At 44.7% G+C, this 22,962-nt stretch overlaps 1 protein-coding gene across 1 annotated transcript in view; it reads left to right on the plus strand.

The window, feature by feature from the left end:
• niban1a (niban apoptosis regulator 1a) overlaps positions 1-22,962 on the plus strand; it is a 134,110-nt gene that overhangs the window by 100,003 nt on the left and 11,145 nt on the right. The window contains exons 6-10 of the mRNA XM_084308343.1: positions 392-556; positions 4,671-4,786; positions 13,513-13,617; positions 16,724-16,886; positions 19,823-20,010. Coding sequence (XP_084164469.1) covers positions 392-556; positions 4,671-4,786; positions 13,513-13,617; positions 16,724-16,886; positions 19,823-20,010 — 737 coding nt within the window. The remainder of the gene's footprint in view (positions 1-391; positions 557-4,670; positions 4,787-13,512; positions 13,618-16,723; positions 16,887-19,822; positions 20,011-22,962) is intronic.

The following is a 22,962-nucleotide window of genomic DNA, read 5'->3' on the forward strand; positions in this document are numbered from 1 at the left end:
ATGAGGTTACACTCTCACAGTGTTAACGATGGCGCTTGTGTAAAGGTCCCGCCCACAGGAGACAGGAACTGTATCATTAGCATCACATTGGTGCAGCTGTTAATGTGTCATCTCCCATTCTCCCTTTCTCCCAGTAGCAGCAATAATCACAAATATACATACTGTATATAATATAGTATATATAACATACTATATTCAATTACTATATAATATTAATATAGTATTGTTTAATTACCTCACGAAGGAAATTATCTTCCTGCAACTTGCATCAATCCGATATGTAGGCTACTACTTATTATAATCTACATTAATTTCAATCGTAGTTATATATACCCTCCTGAAGAAGACGGGTGAAGTAGACGGAGGTTAAACGGAGGTGTCTGTGTTGCAGGTGTGAAGGAGGACTTCGCTCCTCCCCTGAACGGCATGCCGGGTCAGTTCCCCGTCTACCTGCGCCTGCCCTACAGGAGGGACTCCTTCTTCTGCTTCAGACAGGAAGCCAAGCAGGCCGGCTTCCTCTCCATCCTGTCCGACTGCATACGCCACCAGAACCAAGGTGGGCTTTTCATCCCTGTTACATTCAGGGACTTGATTGATTGATTGATTGAAAATTGTATGAACAGATTGCAGAATGGGGTACAATACAGTACGGCTCAATACACACAATTGTTAAGGGGATGCAGACCAGAGAAAGACTTTCCTCTTGTTTACATCAGGTTCCCCCATTTTCAATTCATAGTGACATTTATTATGACATACACAACATACAGATATACAGATATACATCATGACATTTATGACATACAGATATACATTCCTGTTACATTTATGATATACAAATATACAGTACTGTTTAACAGAGATCCTAAAAGAAAATATATACATTCGAGGGGGAAGAAACTGTAAATTTTTGATCCACTTTTTCTCCTTCTTTTTCTGTTTTTTTCTCCCATCCCAATTTAGTCGTGCCAATTCCCCCCTCCCCTGTCTTGATCGTTGCTTGCATGTGCCCCCCACTGGTCGGTCGTAGGGAGGGTTGAAGAATCTATCACATGTCCCCTCCGATACATGCGGAGTCAGCCAGCCACATCTTTTCACCTGCCAGCGCCGACTCTCATTGGCGAGGTGTAACGTGTGGGAGGCTCACACTACCCTCGACATCTCCTGTCCTTGCTGTGCAGGCGCCCTGACCGACCTGTAGGAGTCGCTGTTTACAACGAACAGATCACCACCCATCGACTCCCCTCCCGCTGACTCTGCCAATTGAGTCAGTATGACGGCCGGCCCAAGCCGGAGGCAACGCTGACAGCCGGATTCGATACCGGTGTCTCACGCGTTGGTGACGAGCGCTTAGACCGCTGCGCCACCCAGCCGCCCTTTGAGAGCGTTTTTGAAGGAGGGTAGGAATTCACATTATTTTACTTGGTTTCAACTAACGGTTGATGAATAATGGTCATGTAATTTTAGGTTTGGGAGAGAGAGAGAGAGAGAGAGAGAGAGATCATTAAACCCAGTTTCCCCAAAAATAAACTCACTTTATTTTACCCTTTTGGTTTTCGACAAGGAATATACATTACCGTCATACATCATTTCAGGATAGGTTTCTAGACAGAGAGTTTCCTAGTGGAGAGAAATTAATATGTCAAGACCCCATTCCTTGATCCCAGTCGCTGATCCAAGTGTAAATAATAGTGTAGTTGTTGATGCAAGTATAAATAACAGCGCAGCTCCAAGTCTCTCATGGTCCCTCTGTGGTTCACCTTGTACACCCTTTCAGACGAACACAGTGTCTTCCAGGAAAACCAAACCACAACGAAATCAACCGTGTCTTTCCAACAGTCTTGCATTTAATCCGCCCCAAATCTTCGCACCAGTGTTACTTTTGTGACAATCGTTCATCTTTCTTTTCAAACGGTTTGAAACTGAGCCCGTTCTCGAGCTGTAAAATGGGTTATTTTACACGTGTCTCGTCAAACACCGCTGTAAAATAAACCTGGATTACAGAGGATGTGCGAGCAGGAGTGTGTTTTCCCCATCGGTAGGAATCCATCACCCGGCATAGACTCTCAATTCCCACGGGGGGGGGGGGCGATCACCCGCGCACACCCGTAAAGGTTGCCATGGCAACAGACTCGAGATGCCTGCGCCTGAGAATGCAGATGGAACTTTAATCATTTTGATATGTCAGGCTTGTCTGAAATACCCACCACCACCACCACCACCACACATACAGGAACATTGATTGCTTAGAAACAAATTCAATAGATGAACGTCAAGCTTGGAAATTAATTCCCTGGTCACCTCGCATCGCCTTGGAATGAGTGGCTTGTCACAACGAGGAAAGTGAACCGAGGTGTGAAGAGAAGCCTTGGAAATAAATAACAACGCAGTGACTCCTCTCTCCTTCAGACACACATTAACCCTTCATCTTCGGGATCCTCATAGTCGCTTCAGCTCAGTCAGTGTGTCTGTCTGTCTACATGTCTGTTTGTCTGTCTGTCTGTCTGTCTGTCTGTCTGTCTGTCTGTCTGTCTGTCTGTCTGTCTACATGTCTGTTTGTCTGTCTGTCTGTCTGTCTGTCTGTCTACATGTCTGTCTGTCTGTCTGTCTGTCTACATGTCTGTTTGTCTGTCTACATGTCTGTCTGTCTGTCTACATGTCTGTCTGTCTGTCTGTCTACATGTCTGTCTGTCTACATGTCTGTTTGTCTGTCTGTCTACATGTCTGTCTGTCTCTACATGTCTGTATGTCTGTCTGTCTGTCTGTCTGTCTGTCTGTCTGTCTGTCTGTATGTCTGTCTGTATGTCTGTCTGTATGTCTACATGTCTGTCTGTCTGTCTGTCTGTCTGTCTGTCTGTCTGTCTGTCTGTCTGTTTGTCTGTCTGTCTACATGTCTGTCTGTCTCTACATGTCTGTATGTCTGTCTGTCTGTCTGTCTGTCTGTCTGTCTGTCTGTATGTCTGTCTGTATGTCTGTCTGTATGTCTACATGTCTGTCTGTCTGTCTGTCTGTCTGTCTGTCTGTCTGTCTGTCTGTCTGTCTGTCTGTCTGTATGTCTGTCTACATGTCTGTCTGTCTGTACATGTCTGTCTACATGTATGTCTGTCTGTCTACATGTCTGTCTGTCTGTCTGTCTGTCTGTCTGTCTGTCTGTCTGTCTGTCTGTCTGTCTGTCTGTCTGTCTGTCTGTCTACATGTCTGTACATGTCTGTCTGTCTGTCTGTCTGTCTGTACATGTCTGTCTGTCTGTCTGTCTACATGTCTGTCTGTCTGTCTGTCTGTCTGTCTGTCTGTCTGTCTGTCTGTCTGTCTGTCTGTCTGTCTGTCTGTCTGTCTGTCTGTACATGTCTGTCTGTCTGTCTGTCTGTCTGTCTGTCTGTCTGTCTGTCTGTCTGTCTACATGTCTGTCTGTCTGTCTGTCTGTCTGTCTGTCTGTCTGTCTGTCTGTCTGTCTGTCTGTACATGTCTGTCTGTCTGTCTGTCTGTCTGTCTGTCTGTCTGTCTGTCTGTCTGTCTGTCTGTCTGTCTACATGTCTGTCTGTCTGTCTGTCTGTCTGTATGTCTGTCTGTCTGTCTGTCTGTCTGTCTACATGTTTGTCTACATGTCTGTCTGTCTCTACATGTCTGTCTGTCTGTCTGTCTGTCTGTCTGTCTGTCTGTCTGTCTGTCTGTCTGTCTGTCTGTCTGTACATGTCTGTATGTCTGTCTGTCTACATGTCTGTCTGTCTGTATGTCTGTCTACATGTCTGTCTACATGTCTGTCTGTCTGTCTACATGTCTGTCTCTCTACATGTCTGTCTGTCTACATGTCTGTCTCTCTACATGTCTGTCTGTCTACATGTCTGTCTCTCTACATGTCTGTCTCTCTACATGTCTGTCTGTCTACATGTCTGTCTCTCTACATGTCTGTCTCTCTACATGTCTGTCTGTCTACATGTCTGTCTCTCTACATGTCTGTCTCTCTACATGTCTGTCTGTCTACATGTCTGTCTCTCTACATGTCTGTCTGTCTACATGTCTGTCTCTCTACATGTCTGTCTGTCTACATGTCTGTCTCTCTACATGTCTGTCTCTCTACATGTCTGTCTGTCTACATGTCTGTCTCTCTACATGTCTGTCTCTCTACATGTCTGTCTGTCTCTCTACATGTCTGTCTCTCTACATGTCTGTCTCTCTACATGTCTGTCTCTCTACATGTCTGTCTCTCTACATGTCTGTCTCTCTACATGTCTATAGATATAATTGGACTGCATTCATATATTTCTTTAATCCAAAGTGCTTTACAACGTTGTGCCTCACCTTCACACACCGACGGCAGAGTGCTGCTCATCAGGAGCATGTAGGGGTTAAGTGTCTTGCTCAAGGACACTTTGACACGCTGCCGGTAGGAGCTGGAATCGAACCGGGAACGCTCTGATTACCAGGCCGACCGCTCTAGCTCCTGAGCCACTGTTACCCTCCCCCTACATGACTGTTTATCTGTCTGTCTGCCCGACTGTCTGTCTGTTTTATCTATCACTACAATCCCCTCTCAATTCAATGTCATTTTTAAACTATCAATTAACAATTTCAATCTTTCATTTTCCATTTTCCTTCTATCTTTCTGTCATTCATGCCCCTCCTCTCTTGCTGTCACTCTCCTCCTCCCTCCTCCTCCTCCCTCCTCTCAGACTTCCTGAAGAAAAAGACGTGTGAGGTCCAGGCCTTTCTGAAAGCGGTCCAGCTGTACCGACAGGAGAAGGGCAGGTACGAGGCCTGGGACATGCTGATTGGCAGTGATGTGAGGGTAGGTACCTACTACTAGTCTCTAAACCCTGATTGGTCTGATCCGAAAGCTCATACCGATGACCGTCTCCGACGCCCCGTTACCTCACAGTTCACAGGTTGAACCTTTTCAATTCACCCTCACTTTGTCCCGCCCACATTCCCAGTTGTAGTTCTCACTTTGTCCCGCCCCCACATTCCCAGTTGTAGTTCTCACTTTGTCCCGCCCACATTCCCAGTTGTAGTTCTCACTTTGTCCCGCCCCCACATTCCCAGTTGTAGTTCTCACTTTGTCACGCCCACATTCCCAGTTGTAGTTCTCACTTTGTCCCACCCCCACATTCTCAGTTGTAGTTCTCACTTTGTCCCGCCCACATTCCCAGTTGTAGTTCTCACTTTGTCCCGCCCCCACATTCCCAGTTGTAGTTCTCACTTTGTCCCGCCCCCACATTCCCAGTTGTAGTTCTCACTTTGTCCCGCCCTCACATTCCCAGTTGTAGTTCTCACTTTGTCCCGCCCCCACATTCCCAGTTGTAGTTCTCACTTTGTCCCGCCCCCACATTCCCAGTTGTAGTTCTCACTTTGTCCCGCCCCCACATTCCCAGTTGTAGTTCTCACTTTGTCCCGCCCCCACATTCCCAGTTGTAGTTCTCACTTTGTCCCGCCCCCACATTCCCAGTTGTAGTTCTTTATTCTGTTGCTGTACTTCACGGCAAAGATGCTAGATGGTGTGGATGGACTGCTGACCTATAGCTCATTGCAAGATGATTGTGAAGAAGAACAGATGGCTTGCTGTTTTTCACTAGTTTCACAAGTTTACGGACCTGGAAGGCTAATGGGCGACAGTGGCTCAGGAGGTCTCTACCTCCAGTCGTCTGGCAATCCGGAGGTTCCCGGTTCGATTCCCGCTCCTCCCCGGGCAGCGTGTCGATGTGTCCTTGAGCAAGACACTTAACCCCTAATTGCTCAGCGATGAGCAGGTTGGCAACTTGCATGGTCGGTGTGTGAATGTGTGAGTGAATGGGTAAAATGTGAGTAACAAATTGTAAAGCGCTTTTGTCATGTACAAAGGTCTGATGACCATATAGAATATAGCTGGAGCGGGCTGCTGGAGCGGGCTGTACATGAAACCAGCCCGTCCAGTAGATGCTTTAAGCACAGGTCCCGGCAGGCAAGAAACAACACAAAGCGTTTTCCAAATGGTAAATAATATTTATTGAAGTGGGGATTTGAACCCACAACAATATCCAATTAGGGAAAAGGGGTAGGGGAGAACAAACAAGGTATACATACAGACAAACAAACACTTAGCAAAAATATCAACGTGTCATAGGACACAAAAATCATCAAATGGATTAATCCACACCAAGTGGTAAATGGCACAAGGCCACACGATATCGCTCCACAGACACAGCTAGGCAAGAAGGGCAACCTCCCCACTCCACTCTGGAACGTGGCAGTGATTCAATGAGGCGCCCCGATGTGTGTCATCTTCCAGGTTAATAACCACTCGCCTCAGACTGACTGCCCGCAGGTGCAATCAGCAGGTGCAATCAGCAGGTGCAATCAGCCCAATCAGTGAGACGAGTGGCATCTGGGAAGGGGAGAAAGAAAAAAGGGTTTAGAAGATGCCACACATCACATACAAACAAAATAACACATATTACATATACTAACCTGATGTTTACATGGTGTTAAAAATATGGCAATAATGATAATGAACAACCCACGTACGTGACAGCTTTGGATAAAAGCGTTATATAAAAAAACAGCCATTTACCAAAAAAGCAGCCATTAATATAATATACACCTGGAAGACTAATATAATATAAACCTGGAAGACTAATATAATATAAACCTGGAAGACTAATATAATATAAACCTGGAAGACTAATATAATATAAACCTGGAAGACTAATATAATATAAACCTGGAAGGCTAATATAATATAAACCTGGAAGGCTAATATAATATAAACCTGGAAGGATAATATATCCCTTTCTAGATTACCGTCAGGCGCTCATGGAATCACCAACGCCTTGTTGCCTAGGAACAAAAGGTGAATACTTCTCCATGACTGTATTAATGAGCTGTGTGTATGTGTGTGTATGCATGCACATGTGTGTGTGTGTGTGTGGGTATATACTGTACGAGTGTGTTTCAGTAACAGTAATAGCCTATTTGATATATATCTCTCTCTCTTGATCTCTCTCTCTCTCTCTCTCTCTCTCTCTCTCTCTCTCTCTCTCTCTCTCTCTCTCTCTCTCTCGCTCTGTATCAGTGAGACAGATAAGCTCTAACCCTGTGACTTGGAAACTTGTCAAACCCCTCAGACAGATGTTCAGTTCTCAGGGTCTCCAGTTTTCTACTATTATTATTATTATTATTATTATTATTATTATTATTATTATTATTATTATTATTATTATTATTATTATTATTATTATTATTATTATTATTATTATTATTATTATTATTATTATTATTATTATTATTATTATTATTGTTTAACCTTTTATTTAACCAGATAAAAACTCATTGAGATTCAAATATATTTTACAAGAGTGACCTGGCCAAGAAGGACAGCAAAAACACATTAGTTTCAGACAAAAACAAACATTAAAACATTCAGACAAGTGAGCTCATGATTTTAGACACACATAGTTCCAAGTGAAGAATAATTCTTTTTTTTAAACATTTACAGTTTCCTATGGTCTCAGATTCCATCTACATAATAATACAACGTCCATGTGAAAGACTGCTTGTGAAAAACATCAGCCATCGTAAAGAGGAATCATTTGACATGATGTTCTTCCTGTGCCCCAGGACACTTCAGTCAGTATTAGTAAACATGCCACAAACTCCAGAGAGAGGGAGGATGACGAGCGGGGCTCCGACTTTACGAGGCCATAAAGCGTTTGTGTGTGAGCTCTTTCACCCAGAAGAGGTCCTAATTCTGCTTCAGACCGTGCAGCAATACTAGAATATCAGCCTAGTTTTGGGTTGGAGAACGCGGCGTGATAGCATTTTATGGGCCAGTGAAGTGAGTTTCCAGTCAACGGAGACATTCTAGGCATTTTACAGAACTGTTGTTGCATCTTACATGCAGTTCTGTGAATACCCTGAAGATCTGTCGACCAAAATGTTGGTTTTTTTTTAGTGCTGTCAGGTGATTAAAAAAATTAATCTAATTAATTACAGGATTTGTAATTAATTAATCTAATTAATCGCATTTTAATCGCATAACCATTTTATGCCTGATATTCTATATTCTATAATCATATTTCAAATTGCATGTGTCCGGATGGCAGAATTCAGTACTGTATCTACAAAACCTTCTGTTTAATCATCTTCCATCTATTAATTTGCTTAGATTTTTCAGGTCTGGTCAATTTGAGCATAGTGTTATTCACAGTCAAAGATAAAAAAGAAATTTTATTGATATTCTCATTTGGTTCATTACAATTTACTCAAGCCTAGTAACAGACACAGTATTTCTGACACTGGGAATACATTCCCTGAGATCCATAGATGTCCCTTGAATCATATACCAAGAACATGCAAATGGACCATATAAAAAAAAGTCTGTAATGTGTATTCTACGTTCTTATGGAATGAATGGGATAAAAAAAAATATATAAAAAAAAAAAAAAAAAAAAAAAAAATTCTTTTGTAATTAATTTTGAGTTAATTTTCATAACGCGATAATTTGCTGTGTAATTAATTAATCTAATTAACGCGATAAACTGACAGCCCTAGTTTTTTTTCCACGTGGAGGTAAAGGTAAAGGACACCAGTGTGCTTGAGTTTTCTTTAGTTCTTTATTACTATCTTTATTATTTGTAGGTCATTCATCATTCATTGATTTACCTTACCTTGCTTTTTTATGCTCGCTTATGCCTGTATTTTTTACTGTTGTGAAGCACTTTGAACTGCAACTGTATGAAAAGTGCTATACAAATAAAGTTATTATTATTATTATTATTATTATTATTATTATTATTATTATTATTATTATTATTATTATTATTATTATTATTATTATTATTATTATTATTATTATTATTATTATTATTATTATTATTATTATTATTATTATTATTAATGTTTCCCCGGTGAAAGCTGGAGATGAGCCAGAACGCATCCTGCAGGAGAGGCTGAGCGGAGGAGAGTGTAGCGATAGTCATTAAAACACACGCTTGGTTTATTTCCCATCACACTGTGTGAGTGTTACATAAGCGTTGGATGCCAGAGCGCAGACCGAGAACGATGTGTTCCGGAGAAGAATGAAAGGAGCTCAGGAGATTCTGATTGTTTCATGCCGTCGGTCTCCTACTGTCTTGTCTTTTTCTGTCCGTTTTATCCCTCTCATTCCTCCTTTCCCCTTCTCTCTCTTTGCTCTGTCATTCTCTCTCTGTATTGGTATTCTGCTTGTCGTCCCTCTCACTCTCTCTCTCACTCTCACTCTCTCTATCTTCCCCTCCCTCTCTCTCCCACCACCCCTCTCTCTCTCTTCCCCCCCCCCTCTATCTTCCATTGCACCTCTCTCTCACTCTCTTCCCCTCCCTCTCTCCCACCACCCCTCTCTCTCTCCCCCCCCTCTATCTTCCATTGCACCTCTCTCTCACTCTCTTCCCCTCCCTCTCTCCCACCACCCCTCTCTCTCGCTTTCCCGCCCTTTCTCTCTCCCCCCTCTCTCTTCCCTTCCACCTCTCTCTCTTGCTCTCTTCCTATCTCTATCTTTTCCCCTCTATCTCTCTCTCTCTTTCTCTCTCTCTCTCTCTCTCTCTCTCTCTCTCTCTCTCTCTCTCTCTCTCTCTCTCTCTCTCTCTCTCTCTCTCTCTATCCCTTCCCTAAACAGGATGTTAATAGCAGTTGTTTTGTGGTTAAGGGGCTAACTAAGCTACAGGAAACCACCACTGATTCTGACAGGAGACCATTGTCCCTCCTCTTCTATACACACCTACACGCACACACTTATGAATGCGCATGCACACACCCACACACACACACACATGCCATGCGCACATACATGTACATGCATACACCATTTAGAGAGAAGCATACACATACACACACACACAGACTTGCTTGCACATAGTAAGTAAGTGGGTCTTTGTGTTACACTGTGTACTTTGGTTATTATAACATATAGATATTAGTTTAAACGTTTTAAACTCTAAACGCTGAGACAGACATCTCCTCTGTGTGTGTGTTCAACTTAGAGACTGTGAGACAGACAGGCAGGGTGTGGGAGAGATAAGAAGCCAAGGTCATCTTGAGATGGCACAAACTTTCAACTGATGGGGGCAGGGAGCATTCCTTTTAGAGAGAGACGGCTGGTGCCAGGGGTGGGCGAGAGTTAAGGCCCCCACAAGACTCCAGTCACCCGAACAACTGCCTCTTTGAACTGCTGCGGTCAGGCAAGCGATACCGGAGTCTCAAGGCGAGCACAGAAAGACTCAGAAGAAGCTTCTATCCCCAGGCCATCAGGCTGCTAAACGAACAATGAATGAACACTACACAACAACAACCACCAAACGCACATAGCACACACATCCACACGCACACACTCACTTAAACAAACACACTGTAGCACCCACTCCACACACTTTATAGCACACACCCACTTTAAACAAACACACTGTAGCACCCACTCCCCACACTTTATATTTATTGATGAAGGATTGCACTACAACTCGTACACCTTACTGTAAATTGTACCTAAATTGTACCTCATCCCATTTCTGCTTTGCACTAGATAGTACTGTACATTAGTACACTGCATAGTATTGTATATTATATGGTAACTCAGAACATTGTACATATGTCTATACCGAACACTGTGACCTTTTCTTCTTCTAAATTACATGTATACTATGTTTGATACTATCTTGTCTAGCACAGTCTCTGGAGCGTAACAGTAAGAAGCATTTTGTATGAAAGTATTCTGTACTTCTGTATGGCAACTATTAAAGAAACTTGAAAAACTCAGAACGTACGCGGACCGGACTCCCTGCGGCATGTCCGCAGTCGCAGAGCTTTCACAGTCGAGCGTACCTCCGCGTACCAATTTCCTACATGTCTTGCACCAGTTTACTACATTTCCCAAAATAAATGTGCGCTGTTTACACTCTCTGTCATGGCATCGTCCACCGATGTCAAAATAAAGAGTCTAGGTTTCCAAGATTTCTAAATAAAAATGTCAGTTTTACACACTTCATTTAGAAAAGCCATTCAAACTTCTCAAGTTTTTTCAGATTATGAAATAACGACAACGATTAGCGATAGTAAAACTAAATTTAGCGTCATCTACCTGCCAAAGTTTTCCTCCTACCCATTTAATCATGATCCTGCCCTACTCTCACTTGGCACGAAAATGCCGAGCAGCCATTTGTGTGGGACCAAGTGAGCGGCGCGGACGTCCGCACGGTTAGAAAATTGGAGCTTCGCACTGGGAGTCCGCTTTGAGCCCGCTTTGAGTCCGCACGGACCTCCGCGGAGTCCGGTCCGCGTACGTTCCACCCGACTATGTGAGGGCCTTTAGAGCCGCAGAGGGAGTCGAGGTTACTCACACAGTCAGGGGAGATAGGGCAGGCGTTGCTATGGGCTAGTAGCCGTTGCTAGGGCTGTGGGTTCTTCCGGTTTTAGTCAGACAAGGTTGCTATAGTGACACAAAGATAGTGGTCACCATGACAATGCAGATAAGGAGTGGCTAGGGGGAAAGCCGTTGCTATAGTAACGAGATAGCCACACGACGAAGAGAGTTAGACATCGCAAGAGATAGAGAGACTTTAAGACATTAAGCTGGTACTTCTTCCGGTAACAGAATCAGAAGGGTGTTGGATAGCAGCGAGACAGCAAGACGGGAGAGAGCTCCAGCCTCCTCTGGGCCTGCAGGGCAGGGGAGGGGAAGCAGCCATGAGGATAATGGAACAGTTAGCTACCGGCTAACGGGACAGGCTTTGGCTAGTGAGCTAGGCCGCAACAACCAAGAGAGAGATAGAATTATTCATCTAGTTTCCTCACCTTTTTAAAGACTTTCAATTTGTTTCAATCTGTACGAGACCTTTTGTTTATGAAAATAAACATCCCACCAAGAAAGAGATCACGTTTCGAGTTGATTATTTTGCCCCGGATGCATCAATGGGGTGATAGTGTGTGACAGCCAGTAAGATAACCATCATCAACAACTATTTATACAAACGCAGGGGTTTCACGGACGGTGATAACAATCAACGAGGAAGCTGTCAACGCTGTAATCTTTCAGAGGGCTGTCTGTGTGAACATACAGATTGCCTCACCTCACACATAGACTTGCACACACACACACACACGCACACACGCACACACACACGCTGCATAGTTAAAAACGGCATAGAATGACAGTAATGCTGGCAGCAGACTCACAGTAGGCAGGGAGTTTCACTCTGTAGTTTCACTACTAGTCACATTCTCTATAATACAGCTAACCTGGCAGCTGTATTGACATCTGCTTGTGTCTGTCATCACACTATGAACCCTCTGCACTGAAGAACCACACGACACACTGTGACATTTTCTTTGGACAGCACACGTATCTGTGGTCGATCCAAATCACGCTGAATGCGTCGTATTGCACCAACGGTTCTCCACCTCTACCGTCTTTTAAAGGTAGAATCTGTAATGCGGTCAAACCTCTAGGCAAAAGAGCCCCGCTTTTGTATTGCGCTTTGTTAACTTTTTCGCTTCGGTCTGACGTGTGGGTTGGGGTTTAGTGACTCATGATGCTGTGGGTTTCTCCAGACCTACACTACACCACTAAGGTACCCATGTACATGTCGAGGTACCTCCCAAAGGTCAGTGAATACCACGACCACAACACCAGAGGGAGCTCCACAAATCATGTTCAACCCAGATTCGGCTCAAACAAGGGACTAAACATGTTTCGCAATTATGCCACAACAATGTGGAACGCAGGGCGGCTAAGTGGCGCAGTGGGCAAGGCGCTCGCCACTAATGCAGGAGATGCTGGGTTCGAGCCCAGCTCTTGTCATTGCTACCAGCTTGGCTGGTCGTTCATACTAATACAATTGGCAGTATTAGGGGGTGGGAAGCTGGTGGGTGGGGATCGGACGTTGTGGACAGCGACTCCTACAGGTCGGTTGGTGTGCCTGCGCAACAGAATCAGGAAGCGACGGGGGCGGCGTGTCCCTCCCACGCAGACCCCCGCCGCTGAGAGATCGCGCTGTGCAGGTGAAAAGATGCGACGGCTGCCTCCTCGAGTACCGGAGGGGACACGTGATGCAAGGCTTCGTCCACATTGCAGCCGGCCTATGGGAGGCATGGCCTAACAGCGTTCGAGACAGGGGAGGGTAGAATTGGACGATACGAAATTGGGATGGGAGAAAAATTGAAAATGGGAGAAAAAGTAGATAAAAAAAAAAAACAATGTGGAACGCCCTACCCACAGCTGTAAATAAATGTGAATCCCTAGATTCCCTACCCTCCTTCAAAACCCTTCAAGAGCACCTAATGGGAGGCTGCAATTCGAAACTGGCCCCCCGTAAATGTCCTAATCGTGTGTGTGTGTGTGTGTGTGTGTGTGTGTGTGTGTGTGTGTGTGTGTGTGTGTGTGTGTGTGTGTGTGTGTGTGTGTGTGTGTGTGTGTGTGTGTGTGTGTGTGTGTGTGTGTGTGTGTGTGTGTGTGTGTGTGTGTGTGTGTGTGTGTGTGTGTGTGTGTGTGTGTGTGTGTGTGTGTGTGTGTAGGTGATGGCCAACCTCGTCATGGAGCAGCTGCTACCTTCCCTGGAGAAAGACATGCTGCCGCGTCTCAAGGTCAAGAAGACGGAGAGGAAGAGAGTCTGGTTCGCTGTGAGTATCAAAGACTAGGTTACCATGGAGACCATGACAAGGGTCACCGGGTTCAAACCTTATTGTAAACCAGCGAGAACACGAGGTCAGAGATCCGGGTCCCCCCCTGAAGACGGCAGTATTGACAACGGTGCATTCATGGAGCCATTTAGCCAAAGCGCTTTACAATTGGTTCCTCACCAATTCACTCATACATTCACACACCATGTAAGGTGGCGATCTGCTCATCGGGAGCAGTTATGGGTTAAGTGTCTTGCTCAAGGACACTTCGACACGCTGCCCAGGCAGGAGTGGGAATCGAACCGGATTACCAGACGACTGCTCTACCTCCCCGAGCCACTGTCGCCGCCCCCTATGGAGGCAGACTTGCCTGAAGTAGAACCACAGTGGAATGCGTCGCTTGCTCTGTGTGGCTTCAATAGTAGATGGCCACACGGTGTGCGGAGAAGCAGACTAGATTCAGATTCAGATTCACACAACTTTATTGATCCCACGTGGGGCAATTCATATTGTAGCTTTGCACGAGTAACAAAAAGAACAAAAACATCTCAACGACAACACAGCAACAACAACATTCCATGCTATACACAGTCCAGTAAAAGTAAAAACAGTCAACTAGGTGTAAAAGGCTACTTAAAGTGACTACTGTCTGTGTTTAAAAGTCTGATAGCCGAGGGGACAAAAGATGTAGCGTAACGGTTGGTCCTACTTAATGGAACGTCATAACGGCGGCCAGAAGGCAACAGTGAAAACCGCTGAGACAGAGCGTGGAGAGGTTGGTTTGTGATGCTCGTCCCCTTGTTGACCACCTGGTCCGTCCAGAGAGAACATGGGTCTCTCTCTGTTTCACTCCAATTATTTTGGAGCACACTTTCACAATATACTGTAGGCTGTTCTTATGTTGAATAGATAGGCCACTGAACCAGCAGATAAAAGAAAAAGTTAAGAGGCTTTCAATGAAATAACAATAAAAAGTGCTCAGGATCTTCGCACTAACATTAAAAGAGTTCAGCTTTCTCAACGAGTAGATCCTCTGCTGACCTTTTTCAGCTAGCAAGCAGGTTCCCACTGAGGTGGAGTCAGACTAGTTCAGCTAACAGTTCACACTGAAGTGGAGTCAGACTAGTTCAGCTAACAAGCAGGTTCACACTGAAGTGGAGTCAGACTAGTTCAGCTAACAAGCAGGTTCACACTGAGGTGGAGTCAGACTAGTTCAGCTAACAAGCAGGTTCACACTGAAGTGGAGTCAGACTAGTTCAGCTAACAAGCAGGTTCACACTGAAGTGGAGTCAGACTAGTTCAGCTAACAAGCAGGTTCACACTGAGGTGGAGTCAGACTAGTTCAGCTAACAAGCAGGTTCACACTGAAGTGGAGTCAGACTAGTTCAGCTAACAAGCAGGTTCACACTGAAGTGGAGTCAGACTAGTTCAGCTAACAAGCAGGTTCACACTGAAGTGGAGTCAGACTAGTTCAGCTAACAAGCAGGTTCACAAGATTTTAAACAAGAGAGCCCCAACATATTTTAACAACCACCTTGAAATGATTGCACACAGACACAACACAAGAGGAAGCCTGAGAAATGTAGTCCCCTGTAAACACAACAGGAAGATAGGTCAAATGTCATTTAGATATAGAGGTGCAGTGGAGTGGAACAAACTACCTCAATATCAAGGAAACCGAGAGTGCTGCAGTGTTCAAATCAAGGATAAGGGAGCAGCTGTTTAGTAACCTGCCACTGTAATGTTGATGCGACGGTATTATGTGTTGAACCATGGTGAACGATGAGTAATGTCTCTATGCACTTTGTTGAAAATAATTATTGTTTTTAATGCACCAATGAGCATGAATGATGCTTTTTTTTTTATAAATATAATACACACAATTCTTAAGGGGATGCAGACCAGACATGTTTATTGTTATATCTTGTATAGATTAGGATTTAGATTATATATTGCATATATTTCGCATTTAGCATTTTAGCATTGCCTCTTTAGCATGCCTCTGAGGAAGCCTACCGCTCCTATTCAATAGCTCTAATGTTGTAATCTGAGCCGGCATATTGACTGTCTACATGACTGATTGTTATCATGTTACACATTCAGTCAGCATGTGGTCGTAATAACACATCATCATCACCAGTATAGATCTTTTCAAAACTTGTCAACATAAAACATCCTAAACAAGGCCCAGATTCATTTCCTGTGAATGAATGAATGAATGAATGAATGAATGAATGAATGAATGAATGAATGAATGAATGAATGAATGAATGAATGAAAACTTTATTTAACAGATTGCAGAATGGGTACAATACAGTACGGCTCAATACACACAATTGTTAAGGGGATGCAGACCTGAAAAAGACGTTTGTCTTGTTTCCATCAGGGTCCCCCAATTCACTGTCACAGTGGTGTGTTTGATGGTATCGGCTGCAGCTGACAGAAAGTGAACACGGGCCCATCCTATAGAGTTACAGATCTATGGTGATAAAAACGTGTTTGTTATCTCCATGCTCGGGCCCGAGCTGTTCCCGTAGCAACGCAGTTCCACGGAGGGGGGGGGGGGGTCTGTGCAAGTCTGACTCTGCAACACGTGAGAAAGAAAAGAGCCTCTAATGCCTTGAGCTCCACTGTTTTAGAAGCACCCAGCTGTCATTAAACCATCTCTCCATGTTGTCCAGAGAGCCTTAACCCTTTCACTGCCACACTACAGAAGGTTAACCCTTTACTACCGTCGGTAGTGTGATAGTAAAGGGTTAACCTTCTGTAGTGTGGCAGTGAAAGGGGTAACCTGCTGTTGTGTGGCAGTGAAAGGGTTTAATCTGTTTTGTTTCGGTCCCCCTCTCCCCACTCAACTCCAACTCGCACATCGGACCGAAACAAAAAAGATCTAAAGGCCCAATCGGTGATTCCAATATGAACAAAATAATGGCTAGCCCCATCGCAAAAATAAATAAATAGAAATAATAATATAAAAAAATATAAGATATTCATTTATTAATCCCCTTGGGGGAAATCCGGGGATTAGGTTAGTCTTTAATTGTATTAGCTATATTTCGTGGCTGTACGTTATTTGTTTGTAAACGTATCCCTCTCTCTCTCTCAGACGGTGGAGGAGGCCTACATCTTGGTCCAGGAGCGGCTGCTGGAGGGTCTGTCCGCGCTGAAGGAAGAGTGTCGTACCGCAGCTCGCCAGCAGGAGGTGCTCATTCACTCTGACATGGACCAGATCAACGGCTCCAGGGCCCTTCTGGAGAGCAAGATGAAAGGTGTGAATGAACCCTTCGAGAGGATGAATAGAATAGAATTAATAGAATAGAAATACTTTTATTATCCCGAGGGAAATTTGACACTGCGAATCGCTCACATTAAACATTTAGACAGAACAAGTCACTAACCAGGATGAGGGGGCTGGACTCTGATCTCTCTGCCCACTAGAGGATGAGGGGGCTGGACTCTGATCTCTCTGCCCACTAGAGGATGAGGGGGCTGGACTCTGATCTCTCTGCTCACTAGAGGATGAGGTGGCTGGACTCTGATCTCTCTGCCCACTAGAGGATGAGGGGGCTGGACTCTGATCTCTCTGCCCACTAGAGGATGAGGGGGCTGGACTCTGATCTCTCTGCCCACTAGAGGATGAGGTGGCTGGACTCTGATCTCTCTGCCCACTAGAGGATGAGGAGGCTGGACTCTGATCTCTCTGCCCACTAGAGGATGAGGGGGCTGGACTCTGATCTCTCTGCCCACTAGAGGATGAGGGGGCTGGACTCTGATCTCTCTCTGCCCACTAGAGGATGAGGGGGCTGGACCCTGATCTCTCTCTGCCCACTAGAGGATGAGGAGGCTGGACTCTGATCTCTCTCTGCTCACTAGAGGATGAGGGGGCTGGACTCTGATCTCTCTGCCCACTAGAGGATGAGGAGGCTGGACTCTGATCTCTCTGCCCACTAGAGGATGAGGAGGCTGGACTCTGATCTCTCTGCCCACTAGAGGATGAGGGGGCTGGACTCTGATCTCTCTGCCCACTAGAGGATGAGGTGGCTGGACCCTGATCTCTCTGCCCACTAGAGGATGAGGAGGCTGGACTCTGATCTCTCTGCCCACTAGAGGATGAGGAGGCTGGACTCTGATCTCTCTGCTCACTAGAACAGAGCAAGATATTACATTTTGAAAATAATTGCAGTTAGCTTCTGCAGGGCAGTATAGCACAAGTAATAATTAATTTAATGTATATAGCGCTTCTCAATAACCCGAAGTTGCTGACAGTAGTCGGGAGCAGGAGTACAAACAAAGAAACGAAAGCAAAGAAACAAAAACAACAAAGAAACAAAACAAAAGGAACATAAGACCATGGGGGGAACAGGGGAGACAGCCTGACAGCGCAAAAAAGACTGGAGACAGACATCACAAGTGAATGCGTAGCATGTGTGTCGGAACAAAGGAATTGTTCGTTCAACAACTGATCAGAGGAGTTTATCAGAGGAGGCGTAGAAGTGAAAACATACTCAACTGGAAATCCAACAGTTTGTTGTGCTACACACACAGAAACGAGTCACAGCGTGGGATACATCTATCCTGAAATAGATTTGACAGATTATACACACAATCGTGGACAATTCAATCAAATTTAAATCTTTACCAAAACGTGCAAAATCTTTGTGGAGTCACGCTATGTCTCGTGCGTTCAAAGTTGGGGATAAGAAAAAGTTTTAAGTCTTAAAGTTAGTTTTTAGTGTTGGATTCAGCGTGAGACGTGTGAATTCACTTCTAACCCAACCGTCTGTAGTGTGATAGTAAAGGGTTAACCTTCTGCAGTGAAAGGGTTAACCGTCTGTGTTGTCACAGTGAAAGGGTTAATGAACACCAGCAGACAGGAAAAAAAGAAAACATAAATGCGCTTGTGGCCAAAACAACTTGGCTTTTGTCAGCGTTTCGTGTGTGTGTGTGTGTGTGTGTGTGTGTGTGTGTGTGTGTGTGTGTGTGTGTGTGTGTGTGTGTGTGTGTGTGTGTGTGTGTGTGTGTGTGTGTGTGTGTGTGTGTGTGTGTGTGTGTGTGTGTGTGTGTGTGTGTGTGTGTGTGTGTGTGTGTGTGTGTGTGTGTGTGTGTGTGTGTGTGTGTGTGTGTGTGTGTGTGTGTGTGTGTGTGTGTGTGTGTGTGTGTGTGTGTGTGTGTGTGTGTGTGTGCGTGCGTGCGTGCGTGCGTGCGTGCCTGGCTCAGAGGCCCAGGGGCAGGGCGTGGTTGTTGGGGCACAGCAGGCTGTATTGTGAGGGAGAGATGGGCTCCTTTGTTCTCTTCAGCTGCTGTGTTGATGGTGATGACAGGTGATACCTGCCCCACCGGACGGGGGGTTGGCTCTCTGGTGTCTCGTACAGCGCAGTGGTGAAGATAATACATACAGGAGCAGAGTATACCGAATATGAAACCCACACTTAATTCATAACCGGGTTGCATTTGGGGCTAGTTGTCGGAATATAATACAAGAATACAATGTTTTCTTGTCTTGTTGTAACCTGTATGATTGATTGATTGAAAACTTTATTAACAGATTGCAGAATGGGGTACAATACAGTACGGCTCAATACACACAATTGTTAAGGAGATGCAGACCAGAGAAAGACTTTCGTCTTGTTTACATCAGGGTCCCCCATTTTCACATACACGACATACAGTACTGTTTGTTTAAAGACAGAGTTTCTAAAAGGGTGACATTTTGACATTTACGGGGGCCAGTTTCTAATTGCAGCCTCCCGTAGGTGCTCTTTTAAAGCGGTTTTGAAGGTTGGTAGGGATTCACATTATTTTACGGCTGTGGGTAGGGCGTTCCACATTATTGTGGCATAATTGCGAAACGTGTTTAGACCCTTGTTTGAGCCGAATCTGGGTTGAACATGATTTGTGGAGCTCCCTCTGGTGTTGTGGTCGTGGTATTCACTGACCTTTGGGAAGTATTTCGACATGTACATGGGTACCTTAGATAAGGCTGGGTGGTTCTCTCTGGCAGAGAGACGTGACTTGCACTGACATCTGTTTCTGTATGAAGCCATTATTGGTGAAGCCCGGCTACTGTCGGTAGTGTGATAGTAAAGGGTCAACCTTCTGTAGTGTGGCAGTGAAAGGGTTAAAGGAGCGTCCTCTTATCCCACCCTAACAAACGGTCCTTTCCTCCTACCCCCCCCCCCCCCCCCCCCCCCCCCCCCCCCCCCAGCCAGTGTATCAGAGCCGGCTGAGAGGTTCTGTGCTGAGAGCATCCAGCCCTACCTGGCCTCTGTCCTGGAGGAGATGATGGAGCCAATCAGCTCGGGTTTCCAGGAGGCGCGGCAGCTGAGTGACAGCATGATGGACCAAATATGTCAGGACTACCAGGCAGGCGGGACTTCTGAAGATCTGAAACAGGTACATTTAATTTTCATCACAAATGACTAGCGATGTTCGATATTGGCTTTTTAACCGATATCCGATATACCGATATTGTCCTACTCTTAATTTCCGATACCGATATCAACCAATACCGATAACAAACGATACCGATATATGCAGGGTTCCCCCCCCCCCCCCCCAAAAAAAGGTAATTAACATTATATCTCTTGTCGTGGAATTAACACACATTATGCATACTTTTGGCAATAAATAAAATAAGAATTGGTTCTTACTTGCTTAAATTTTTTATTTTATTTAAAACCGATACCGATAATTTCCTATATTACATTTTAATGCCAATATCCGCCGATAATATCGGTAGGCCGATAATATCGGACATCCCTACAAATGACCCATTTCTTCTTTTTTCCTTGTATATTTTCCACTCTCCTCTCTCTCTCTCTCTCTCTCTCTCTCTCTCTCTCTCTCTCTCTCTCTCTCTCTCTCTCTCTCTGTTCATGCACTATTCTCTCCTTCCCTCAGTCTCCTCTCTTTACAAAGTGCTATACAACCCTTGCTGCATTGAAACTGCCTTTGTGCAGGGCGGCTAGGTGGTGCAGTGGGCAAGGCGCTCACCACCAATGCAGGAGACGCTGGGTTCGAGCCCAGCTCTCCGCATTGCTATCAGCTTGGCTGGTCGTTCATACTAATACAATTGGCAGTATTAGGGGGTGGGAAGCTGATGGGTGGGGATCGGACGTTGTGGACAGCGACTCCTACAGGTCGGTTGGTGCGCCTGCGCAGCAGAATCAGGAAGCGACAGGGGCGGCGTGCCCTCCAAACGCAGACCCCCGACGCTGAGAGATCGCGCTGTGCAGGTGAAAAGATGCGACTGCTTCTTCCTCGAGTACCGGAGGGGACACGTGATGTAAGGCTTAGTCCACATTGCAGCCGGCTTGTGGGAGGCATGGCCTAACAGCATTCGAGACAGGGGAGGGTAGAATTGGACTATACGAAATTGGGATGGGAGAAAAATTGAAAATGGGAGAAAAAGTAGATCAAAAAAAGAAACTGCCTTTGTGCATCATGTCAGTGGTACATTATTGACTTTACAATCAGATAAACGTAATATCTATTGAGCGTTTGCCACAGAGCCACTGCAGCAGCTGCCTGAGCCCCCTGGTAACAGAACAGTGAAACGGGACAATTGCTTACTGGATAAATACAGTTGAACTTGACTTGAATCAGTCTCTCTTGTTTGTCTGCCTATCTCTCTCTCTGTCTCTCATTCTCTGTCTCTCGTTCCTTCTGTCTGTGTGTCTCTCTCTCTCTCACTCTGTCTGTCTGGGTGCAGAGTTAGAGAATGTGAGTGAATGGCTCTCCGATAATAGGCTTTCTTCATCTCGGTAAGACGGAGTCTATTCTCTTTGGGACCAAAGTGAAATTGGTCAGATCGCCTGGCTTCAATCTTATGGCTGGTGACACGGTAGTGGCAACTAAAAACTGTTTGGGGTGTGTAATGGATCAGGCTCTCACGGGGGAGAAGATTGGGTTAAAAGTTATAGCCAACTTTTTAATTATTTTCTTTTTAATTTCTGGCCAGAAAGGCAATATTTTTACATATTAAAACCTTGAATTCAACCCCACTATGACTATGCAAGTACAGCGTGGTACACCAGTACTCCTAAGTACATCAAAATAAAACTACAGACATCCCAGAATAAATTGATTATTTAGGACTGTTTTGAATTTATCTTCCCATACCCATGTTGGCCGCTCCCAGTTCATAGAACTAAATTGGTTGTCAGTTTAAGACAGAATTAATCATTTGAAGATTAGTATTACCCATAAAATAATATTTTTTTCATACAGACACGCCCTCCAGCTCATTATAATGCGAGGGCTGTGTGCAAAACAAGGGTCTGCATTGCATGTAGCACTGAAAGCAGCGCTTTGTGATGGATCAAAATGAGATCAGATTCAAATGTATTGTGATCATACAGCACAGTAGCACACTATAGCTATGTAGTGGAATAGACTGTATTAATATTCCATATTTATACCGTCTTGTTGCACGCTCCTGGCCACCTGCCGCAGTGCGTGCACACACACACACACACACACACACACACACACACACACGCACGCGCGTGCGTAAGTATACGTGCGTAATGAATGAACAGTAGGCTTATATTATCTAATTACTTGTTTCATTAGGAGATAGTAGATACTGTATGCGCTGCCCTATAGTGGTATGTACAGTCTACGCTCGTGCGCGTGTGTGTGTGTGTGTGTGCGCATGCTGAACAGGTGGCCAGGAGCGTGCAACAAGACGGTATAAATATGGAATATTAATACAGTCTATATCCACGCGATTAGCTTTAGTTCTTATTTATTTATCCATCCACTGTCATCCACTGTGTTGGTGTAGTTTTTTTTATTTATTTTCGGACATCACAATGCCTCACGAGGCATGACTGTAAATGTAAAACTTTATAATTTTTTTATCATACAAATATTGTCATATTTATTATTATGATGATTTAATTCCAAGGATGTCTGTAGAGTTGACATGAACGCAATCACCATGATTCCTCCCCAAATTAACGCCCTTAAGAACACAGTGCGCACCAGTCTGTCAGACAGATTTCCCCAAGGGGATCAATAAAGGAATATCTTATCTTATCTTACTTACGACTGCTCTTCAGCGCTCCGAAATCCTGCTCTTAGTTAAGACGGAATCCAGGAGAAGGGACCGTTCGTGAATCACAAAATCAGCCAGAAAATGTCTTAGGTGGAGCTACTGTAGGACAAAATGTTGCCTGATCTTTTGTCTTAAGTCTGTTGGTGAATGAAGACCCATTGTCTCCTGTAGGATTAAAAGTGAGGCTGGGGAAAATACCTTTCAGTATTCAGCAGCTATACGGTGGAACCAGCTGCCATCTCGGATAAAAGAAATGGTCACGATTAGGCATTTCAAAAGAGCAG

The sequence above is a fragment of the Notolepis coatsorum genome, assembly GCF_963971535.1.
Source record: "Notolepis coatsorum genome assembly, chromosome: 2".
NCBI lineage: Eukaryota > Metazoa > Chordata > Actinopteri > Aulopiformes > Paralepididae > Notolepis > Notolepis coatsorum.